The 10,772-nt window shown below is 31.6% G+C and overlaps 1 protein-coding gene across 1 annotated transcript; it reads right to left on the reverse strand.

Annotated features, from left to right (window-relative positions):
- Window positions 1–1,255: 1,255 nt before the first annotated feature.
- LOC137837617 (ATP binding microtubule motor family protein) lies at window positions 1,256–6,966 on the reverse strand. The gene is made up of 18 exons (XM_068646670.2): window positions 6,523–6,966; window positions 5,035–5,191; window positions 4,698–4,898; window positions 4,396–4,573; window positions 4,102–4,307; window positions 3,747–3,988; window positions 3,613–3,658; window positions 3,198–3,242; window positions 3,060–3,116; window positions 2,911–2,967; window positions 2,754–2,810; window positions 2,530–2,611; window positions 2,171–2,424; window positions 2,015–2,061; window positions 1,877–1,898; window positions 1,732–1,800; window positions 1,572–1,610; window positions 1,256–1,466 (listed from the first exon to the last, which is right to left on the reverse strand). Exons 1-18 carry the CDS (start codon window positions 6,696–6,698, stop codon window positions 1,416–1,418), a joined length of 1,986 nt encoding a protein of 661 aa, XP_068502771.1. The 5' UTR covers window positions 6,699–6,966; the 3' UTR covers window positions 1,256–1,415.
- Between the last annotated feature and the right edge of the window lie 3,806 nt (window positions 6,967–10,772).

Consider the following 10,772-nt stretch of genomic DNA (forward strand, 5'->3'; position numbering starts at 1 on the left):
ACAGAAGAAGGAAATTACACAAACACTGTAGCGCCTGTGTTTCCGCTAGTATATATAAACAAATTCCAGAATTGGAACACTGAGTTGTAAAATTACTATGCCAATGGCTTACCTTATAAAGAGAAAATCTATTTTTTTAAATTTTAATTAAAAGTTAATTCAACCATTAAAGTTCGTTTTATTATAATCCCGAGTTCTTTTAGTGTGATTTCCAAATTTTTTTTCACTTAATTAATCTCGTTATTTAAGTTGTGTCTTTTAGTTGACCTACTAAGTAAGTATAGTTTATATTATATGATAGCAATACTCTTGTTTTAATTTAAATTTAAATTTTTGATGAAATAAGTTTTGGTATGATTTTGATGTGTAACAATAAAGTTTAGGAAAAAAAAACTAATTTAGAAATAAAGTTTTGGGACCAACAACTCACTAATCATATATATGAAAGAAGAAAATTTTCATTCCAAGACAAGTGTTATGAATTAAAAATGAGTGATGAATGTTATAAAGGAGATGTAGTTTTTTTATGGAAAGACAAAATTAATTTTTAGTTACATTTGATTTGGGATTTGTTCGAAGTCATAGCCTTGCTTATAGGTCATGACTTATTTTGTTCAAATTTGATTTTGGGAAGACTAAGATAAAGTTAGTACTATTATTAGTGCTACATAATTAACACATTGATAATGACACTTGATGATATTTTGTTTAGTTATTTCCTATATTATATAAAGCAATTGATATTCTTAATTATTCTTACTGTATACAAACATTCCATTGACCATGTAATAGAATTGATATTATTTTTATTTTCATGATATATCAGAAGAATAAGTTTTTTCATTGATATCCTTGTGTCTCTTCGTATAGGAAACTTCTCGAATTAATTAGATATATTTTATTTTATTTTTAGAAATTAGAAATATGTTAAGGAATTTGTAATTATGTTCAAAGCTAGACTTTTCTAATAAACAATTTTTTAATTAATAAAAAAAGTATCATTTTATAAAAGTTGCAATTAAATTTGACCTTGATTTAATCAAGAACAAATCATTTCTCACGTACAATAAAATTGGTAAAGAATGATTTGGTGAAGTACACTAGAAAATCTCATAATTATTATTTTTTATCAATTACGAACTGTAATATAAAAGCAGCTTGTGTAAAAAGATGTTTTTTGGTTGGTATTTTGTAAAAATTATTTGAATAATTTATTATTTTACTTGAAACAATAATTTGATTTTGCTTACAAGCATGGATAAAAAATATTTTCATAACAATTTTAAAAAAAAATATTATTTTTACATTCAAATAGGTATCTTGACATCTCAGGATAAGGATAAGATTACATCATTAAGGGGCAACTTTAGGTTGCCAATATATCCTTTGAATACTAAGCACAAATTCAAATGCATTTACAGTTCATTGAAAAGCTCTCCAATCTCATTCTTCATCATTTCCTTAATCTGTATAATAAAACAAAACACGTTTAAAATAACTTTTAGATACTTTTCACATTAACCATCATAATCAAATCGAAAACAAACTCAATTGTTTGAAGAGAATGTTACCTGCTTTGTCGAGAGTCCTATGTCCTTTAAATCATCCAGCTATTTGAAAAAAATTGGTTCACATAAACGGAAACAAAAAATTGTTAGGTATGTAAACTCATCTAAGCAGCATTACTAAGCTTGTAAAAAATTATAAGAGAATTTTTTTTGAATGACATACAGTTTTGAAAGGTTCGGGAGATTCTTCTCTAAATTCGAGTATGGAGGTAGCTCTCTTTTCTCCAATTCCCTGCAAGAAAAAAAGTTAATACAAGATTTAAAGAACATCATCCTAAGGTTTTGATAAAAGGTGAAATGTTCCTTACCTTCAATCTTTTTAATTCGCTCCTGTTTGCATTCAGAGTATATTAAAAAAAGAGCAAAAAGAAATAAATCAGTGAGATTCTCAAGAAAAAATATATGCATTTTATTTCTAAAAAAATACAAGCACGGCAGAATCTTACTTTTCAGCTGTGTTCAGAAATCTTAGGTATTCTTGAACAATAGAATTCTGTAATGGAAATAAATAAATTGTATTTATAAGTGAAGAACATGAAATAAGATACAGTCACTTGACAAATAAAATATAGTCACTTGACAATATGATGAATAGATCAAACCTTCATTCCAGAACCTCGCATGTTGAATGTCTCCCAGGGACTTTTGCCATTCATTTCATCCAATCGGTTAATGCTCCTGTTTTGAGCAATTGTAGGAGTTTTTGGTTCTACACTACCAACTGGAATGAGTTCCTTCTCTGATATTTGCATGTAGGACGAAGTTGAAGAACACAACATTGTAAGTTTAAGACTATTAGAAAGATCACGCAACTGTGAGCTAATGGGTGGTGAGCTAATGGGTGATGAGCTATGGTCTGTAAATGACAAAGATGGAAATTAAAAATTAATAGAGACATGTATCATACTATTAGTAAGAGATTTATGATTTACCACTCTGTATGGTTTATCAAATCACCAACCTTTCTGAACTATTATTGAGCAATTACTGACACAAGGGGTATTATGCTCCTTCTGACCATCCTCTACATCCACCAAAATATCCTATGTGACCACACAAACAAGAACATTATTAAATACACATCTATCAACCAAATTAACATTTAAGTAACAGAAAGGTTTCGGTATATTTTAAGAAAGTCCGACTGAAAAAAAAGGGAAGATGTGATAACATTTACAAAATTACCTTAACTTCTAGGGGATTGAATTCCACTTCACTGCTAGCGTTCAAAGATGAATCACCCTGTAGAGTTGAGAACACATATCATGACTAACTCTACAAATTGTACTGGTTGAAAGAAAATCTAAACATATTTCAATTGTAGATGCGTTCATATCATTACATTTTCCAACGTCGGATAAAGTTTCATGTTCTGACTAGCTTTTGCAAATGAGTCATCCTTCATAAATAAAACATTTGTCAGGCTCCAATAAAACTAAGATGTATTCATTTTATAATTCATGCTAGGATTTAAGGTAAATTATTCATTACCATTTCCATTCCAGAGTTGAATACGACATGATTTCCAGTCTCACATAATGGGATATCCTGTGTTAGCCACCAAATCATGCATTGAGCTTCCTAATTTGTTTGTCAACAGTATAAAAAACATGAAAGATGTATTATTACCGTCAAAGGCTTTGATGCTTGAGAAATATCAGTAACAGAAATTTCCTGTCAAAAAAAATACAACTATCCATTAATTAAAACACAATTGTACAGTGTTTTAACTCCACCTCAAAAATGTCCTAATTTTTAATAAAATTTTAATCTTTACCTTTTCAATGGTCGAATTTTTACATGACAATAATGACCTTGCCTAGATCACAACCATTTATGATCGGATAAACTGAGTCTTAATATAAATTCCTTCTAACTAAATATTTCTAACAACTGTCCTAAAACATTTGATTATTATGACTTCCAAGTTTAATTTCAAATCTTCAGACTAGTATTTATCTCGTCTACATACTTGCATTTCCATGTCCTCTAGAAAACATAAAGCGGAAAGAACAATATAGTAATTAGAAAAGAAGAAAGTTACCTTCTCAACCTTAGCAACGGAATGGCTAGCTTTATCAAACAATTTCCTTTAATAAGACAAAGTCAATATCCATAATTTGATAAAAATACAAATAACCAAACCTAATAAAATATGTACAGAGCCTCAGTACAAACCTTCCTTTCATTGCAGACTTCTTAGAAACAACATTTTTTTCAAGTAGTTTAGAAGAACCATGCAATTTCTTTGCCGTCCCAGAAACACTTTTAGGTATCTGTTTCATATGAGAATTCACCATCTGTTTTGCTGAACTAACATTTTTCTTGGTGGAATCTAAGGATGTCTGATGATGAATCCGATGACATGACCGTGATGCCAAGCTTACCATGTAAATAGTGTCTTGGCAAAATGATGGGTTCTAAATTCAAAATACAGAAAAGAAAATTAGTTCTAAATCAAAGTTAAATTTGAAAAATTACTTGTAAAAAAAATGTGGAAAGAAATTTTGAACTCAAAATCAGTCATAATTACCAAGCATGAAACCAATAAAATTTTACTAGTTCCCCTCAAAGAATCTTGTAGTATGCGTGTAAGCTTGCTTTCCCGATAGGGAATACGACTTTCATTTGTACTCAAAGCATGACAAATATTCAATAATGCATAAATTGACTTGTTCATTTTGTTAATCTCAATTAGGCGGGAGCCATCACTACTTTTCTTTCTAGAATCTTCATAACCTGATAACAACAGATGTATAACACAGTAAGTCAAATTTTAAAATTTTAAATGTGATTTCAAGGAACCAGAAAAATAAAAGATTATAACCTGTCAAGTCAACAAAATTCATTTTGCTCACAATACTTCTCGTACTTTCATTCTGGGAAAAGACATGCACAATCAATCCCATATGACTTCCATGAACACCTTTTTTGGGAGCTCCCTTCAGGGTAAAACATGCAGTGGAGTACAAATTCTGAAATTCAGTGACGGATTTCACAGGAATCTGCAGATGAAAACATTATATTTAAGGCCTCATATTAGTTGTCTACGATCCATCTTTAGAATTTTCTTTCTGTTGCTAGATTAAAAAAGTGAGACAGCAGAGAAATAGTCAAATAGATTTCTACCTGAGTCAGTCCTTTAAACTGAATTCGGCCACGATCTTCTAAAACCAAGATTGGCGGCTTCTCTGGATTTAATAAATCCATGGCCCGATCCTGATGATCAACCTCGTAGAAAGAAACAGTTATGGATTTCCCATTTTTCTCAGCAACGGAAAGAAACTCAGCTATAGCAAGCACTGCCAAACCCGGACTCTCAGCAGAGCCCTTCAATAACAAAGGAGTAATTGTTAGCACAAAAAAGTGCAATTTCATAGAAATCAAAAATAAAAAATCTTAAAAAACATTCCCCCAACCAATAAAATAAAAAAGAAAACAAGCACAATGACTAAGTGTGGCAAACCTGAATTATGTGGGTCTTTCCACTACCCCTAGCTCCATGTGCAATAACAGTACTGTTATGACCTTCAAAAGCTGCAGACACAAGAGGCTTTACCTCCCTTGAATATATCATTTCACTGTCTTCATCTTCCTTATAGCAATAGTCCACCAAATAACGACTACACAGCAAAAATTAAATCAAATGAGTACCATGACCCCATGTTCATCAAATCAATCCAACAAGAAAATTATTCATAATAAATTGGGAAAAAAAGGAAAAGAAAATAAAGACAATTCAACTTGCCAAGCCCAAGAAACCACAACAAGATTGTAAATACACTTTCTATTTTTTTATTCTTCATCCTAAACTTAATATTTAAAAGATGTATTGATATTACCATTCAGCAATGAATCATGAAAATTATATTCCTCCAAGCATTACACAATTCATGAACCACAAACCTTCAAGATTTAGGACTGTATATTTAGCTAATTTTTTTAACAACAAAAATTAGGAAGAGGAAATGATGCCCCCGTGTTTTCAAGGCAGGGAAAACTTACGGGTTTGAAGAGTACTTACAAATCTACAGTTACTAGAAATGACACCTAGTCTTACTCCACTCAACTTAACCTTTATTATTGAGCTATGACTCAAGCTCAATTTTCCGAACATCACAATTCAAGAACCACAGACCCTTGAGATTTTGGAGAACTATACTAACCAGATATAACCAGATATGGCTCATGAAAACTCTAAATACCCAAACATCATACAACTTAAGAACCAAAAGCACTTACGAACCAATGGTAACCTTAAGGTTGCTATGTGAGGATAAGACTGCTTTCAATGATCCTTCCCAAACCTTCACATAGCAAGGTTTTGGGAAAGGATTACTATTGAGCTATGGCTCATGAAAACTCTAATTGCCCAAACACCAAACAACTGAAAAACCACAAACCCTCAAGAGTAGAACGGTATACTTTTGTCTTGGTGATCATTTGGTCATCACTTCAAACCAGTAAACAACTTCTTTGCATATGTAAGGGTAAGGCTGCATACAATGATGCTTCCCCCAAACCTTCAACTAGTGAGGATTAACCTCTGACTCATGAGAAGTCTTAATTAGTCAAAGTCCAAATATTACACAGTTCAAGAACCACAGTCCAATCCCCAAATTCGAAACATTACACAATTGAAGTACCATAAACCCTCAACATCCAGGCGCATATTACTATTCAGCCATGACTAACAAAATTCTAATCATCCAAACATCACACAATTCAGTAACCACAAAAACCCTCAAAAGATTTAGAGGATGCATTACTAAATTACTATGCCATGAGTAATGAAAACTCTAATCACTCAAACATTAGATATTTCAAGATGCCCAAAAACTTGGAATTCAATCAATTTCTTTTCACTACAATTCTCCCCATCAACAAAACTCACAAAAGCATAAAACAAAACTCACAAAAGCATAAACCGCACAACTCAAACCCTAAAACGTACCTAGTATGGTCTCTGAAAGAGATAGAGACATCATCCGAATTTTCGCGGTTCACCGAAATCCAGTCCACAGTCCTGGCAGTGCCAGGCTGCGAATTAGCCTCAGGACCCGAAAACCCGCGGATCCTGGAGACGACCCGAACCTTTGGACCCACGCGATCGAGTTGCTTCGAATCCATTAAAGAGAAAGCGAAAGAATGTAAGAAAGAGAGGAAACAGAAGAATTTGAAAGGGGGAAGAGAAATGTTTTGATTTGGAAGAGAGAGAAAGAGAGAGAAGAGAATAAGTAGAAGAAATAGAAGCAGAATAGGAAGTAGCCGTTAAAATTTATAATAGACATTTCAAATTTGTTTTCTCTCCCTCTCTCTCTAACTAACGCTCCTTAGAAAAAGACTCGTTTTCTAATTACAATACTTCTCCAGCACGCTCTGTAGTAATAAGTAAGCTATTAAGCTGTGCGTTTTGGTCTGGATATTAAAAAAAATTATAATGACACGGTCACTAATTTTTGTTAATGCGATGGTATGTTTTTACTTTATTGTTTTAACTTTTTTCTTAAATAAGACTATTTTTACTCTTTTTTTTCGTTTTTATTTTTTTATTTAACACCGTTTCTCTCTTTTTTTTTCTCAAATACCATTATTTTGACTTTTAAATATTTATAAAATTATAGTTAATTTAAATATTTATAAAACAGAAATAGAAGAAAATTTGAATTTTGAAAATTAAAAATTAAATATATAAAAATTTATGAAAAAATATCAATACAAAGAGAATGAAATAAAATATTTTATAAATATTTAATGTAAGTAAATAATATGGATAAAATAAATGTAAAATTGTAACATTATTTTGCTTTTTTTTATAATTATAGTAAATTTGAATTGTGGAGAATAAATTATAATACATTTTTAAATATATTTTTATAATAAAATTCAGATGAAAAAATTATACTAAATTATAATGTTGTAGGAAATTAGTTGATATTTATTTAAAACAAAAGATATCAAAATAAGTAATAGTAAAACTTAAATAAAATTGTTTGGATATTTTATAAAAAAAATATTAACTGAATGATTTAAAAAATTATAAATAAAAATTAAGTTATTTATTGATGATATGTATGTAATAATAAAAAAGATTAAGTGAATAAATTTATTATTAGATTTAATAAAAAAATAAATATATAAATTATAATTTTAAAATAAAAAAATAAGAAAGAAAATTATATTTAAATTAAAAGATTATGTAAATAATGAGTTATATATAAATATATGTCATCAATTATAATAACAAATATTGTAACAATATGCCCATTTTTTTTAAAACCAACAGAAACATTATTCTTCACAGTACCATTTTTCTTTTTTCTCTCTCTCCAATTCTCTTCTCTCCCTCTCTCTTAATTTCTCTCCCAATCTTCATCTATTTTAGAATCTAATCATACCACGCTGTAGCAGAGGAGTTAAGGAACATTTCTACCCGATCAAATTTTCAAACAGAGTAAGTTCATTTTTACTATAAATATCCTTTGTTATATGTTTTTCCTTAGGATTTAGTCATCAATCTTGGTGGGGTCAGTTGAGAAGTTTAATCCTCTCAACTTATTCTATTATATACTGAATTTTTGTTCTGTTTGGATAATTTGCATTAGGCCCATAAATCTTGAAGCTTATCCAAACGGTGGGGAATAAAATTCTAAAAGTTGTTTGGAAAGCAAGCAATTGAGGTAAGGGAAGCTAAATTTAAATTTTTATAGCACCCTAGGATAGAAGATCTGAATGCGGAAGGGACGTGGTCCCAATATTCAATTTTTCTTGCAGGGATGTTGTGTTATATATATTGGGTTGTTTGTTTATATATTATTTAAATTTGTAAAAATATTATATTTTGATGGTTTAATATTTAAGTGTTGTTTTTTTTTTTAATTACGTTTTTTAATGTTGTGGATCGTGTTTGGAATGATATTGTATGACGGGATAGTATGGAATTGAATTCATACATTTGGGATAATGTATGGACTGATGTTTGTTGTGTATTAAGTATTGATGCCTATGTGGTAACAGAGATCTCCGAGCTTCACTGATGATCTAAGTCACATAGACTAAGATATGAGGTGGTGAGAAGCTGATGGGGGAGTTCATGCACACCGTGACATATGAGATGCACGACTTGGGTTGTATTGAACTTATCCTGATCCTTTCTGTTGGATTCGCTGGTAATCTTTGGATCAGGTGTTAGTCTCTGGTAGGACTTACTTAATACGGGTCTTCCGGAAGATGTTGTTTGTTGAATATCTTGGATGTGTAGATCCATGTGAGATCTATGTGATTGTTTTAAATGATGGGATTTGAAGAAGATTGTATAATTTGAGAAATTGATCATGTAACTTGGTTTTCTCTTTTGATTTAATTGCGTATATTATAAAATTTTATTTTCACTAGCTTACCCTTGCTTTTCTTGCTGTGTTTGAATTGCGATGACTGTACTATGTACACGAGCAGATGATCTTACAGGTGTCTGAGGATCAGAAGAGTTTTAAGGCGTTGATTTTGAAACTTATATTGTAAATATTTGTATTTCTATATGTCCTAATCACGTATTAGGAATATTTTGAAAAACTGTAAGCTTGTATAGAAATATGTAGAACCGGTATTGTAATAGTTATATGTAAATTATGGGGTGTTACATTTAATGGTATCAGAGCAGTTCATCCTTAGGATAACCTGATGGTAGTGAGTTTATTCTGTTTCTCCTGCGTGTAGATTTTTGTTTACGTCTAGCCTCAAAACTTAGTTAAAAGTTTTTAATAAGATGTTTGACAAAGTTGTTTTTCTTGAAATTTTGTTTGTGTTTGAGTCAAATTAGTTGTTATGAGTAAAGATGAAATTATTAAGAATGAAAAGAATCTTGATAGAGTGGTGAGGGTGCACACTCATGAGTAGATCAAGATTATTTTCTATCTTAATTCTTAGTAGCTAGAGTACATTTTAGAGATAAGTTTTGATTGGTTTTTACCTGTTTCGTATGATTATTTCTTTGAAGTTAATTTGTCTTAAAGATGTAGTTGGAAATTTTAGTAATTTCTAACCCAATTCTTTGTGTGCTTAGTAGATGGCACGTAGACCACCTACTCCTCATCCACCAGTAGATATGCCCAACTTAGCTCGGGCAATAGAGATGATGGAACAGCCTTGCAACAACAGAGTGCTACTATGGCACAACAGCATCAGGCCGCCCTTCATCAATTAGAAACAACTAGATTAGCAGTAGAAGCATCTCAGCTTCATCAACAACCCCATACCTATAGTCTGGAGGATTTTCTGAGACATAATCCACCCAAATTTAATGGCAAGGTAAATCCAGATGGAGCAGACCAGTGGGTGAGAGACATAGAAAGAATCTTTGAAGCTACTCAATGCCCTGAAGAGAGAAAGTTATCTTATGCCATCTATATGCTTATTGAAGAAGCTGAGTTTTGGTGGATAGGCATGAAGCAAATGATGGAAGACAAAGGTGAAGATGCTACTTGGGAGAACTTCAAAGTAAGATTCTTAGAGGAGTATTTTCCTGATAGTGTCAGGTATGCAAAAGAAATTGAATTCATGCAGCTGGAACAAGGAAATCTTTCAGTCACAGAATATGCTACTAGGTTCAAACACCTAGCTAGATTCTACACCCAGACCATGACTGAGGCTTGGAGATGTAGAAAATTTGAGTTTGGATTGAAGCAAGAACTTAAAGAAGTGGTGATTCCTATGTCCATTAAAGATTTCCCTGCCCTAGTGCAGAAAGCAAAAGTAGTGGAGAGTTTGAAAAGTAGTAGCAGACTTGCTAAGCCTCAAGTGGGAGGACCTTCTAAAAGCTTGCCTAAATATGAAGATAGAAAGAAACCTTATTTCAGACCTCAATCTTATAGCAGTGGAAGACCCAGTTCTCAATCACCACCTAGTTTCAGATGTTTTCGATGCGGTGGGCCACATGTTGTTAGATTTTGCCCTCATCCAGTGTCAAATGTGACATGTGATAGATGTCACAGGTATGGTCATGCAACAAAAGACTGTCGTGTCCAATTGGGAGCTCTAAATTTTGGCGGAGTGCAGCAAGTACAACAAAATAGTAATAAAAAACCCAAAGCTGCTGGCAGAGTTTTTGCTATTAGTGGAGCTGAAGCTTCACAGTCTGATAGCCTTGTTAGAGGTATTTGTTCTATCCTTGGAACACAATTATCTGTATTGTTTGATTCTGGGGCA

This window comes from Phaseolus vulgaris, chromosome 4 (genome assembly GCF_051622355.1).
Source record: "Phaseolus vulgaris cultivar YP4 chromosome 4, ASM5162235v1, whole genome shotgun sequence".
Lineage (NCBI taxonomy): Eukaryota > Viridiplantae > Streptophyta > Magnoliopsida > Fabales > Fabaceae > Phaseolus > Phaseolus vulgaris.

Coding starts and splice junctions, on each gene's coding strand:
- LOC137837617 (XM_068646670.2), bottom strand. CDS start 6,698: ATGGATTCGAAGCAACTCGATCGCGTGGGTCCAAAGGTTCGGGTCGTC. Junction 4,899..5,034: donor GAAAGACCCACATAATTCAG/GTTTGCCACACT, acceptor TTGTTATTGAAG/GGCTCTGCTGAGAGTCCGGG. Junction 2,811..2,910: donor TTTATCCGACGTTGGAAAAT/GTAATGATATGA, acceptor TCAACTCTACAG/GGTGATTCATCTTTGAACGC.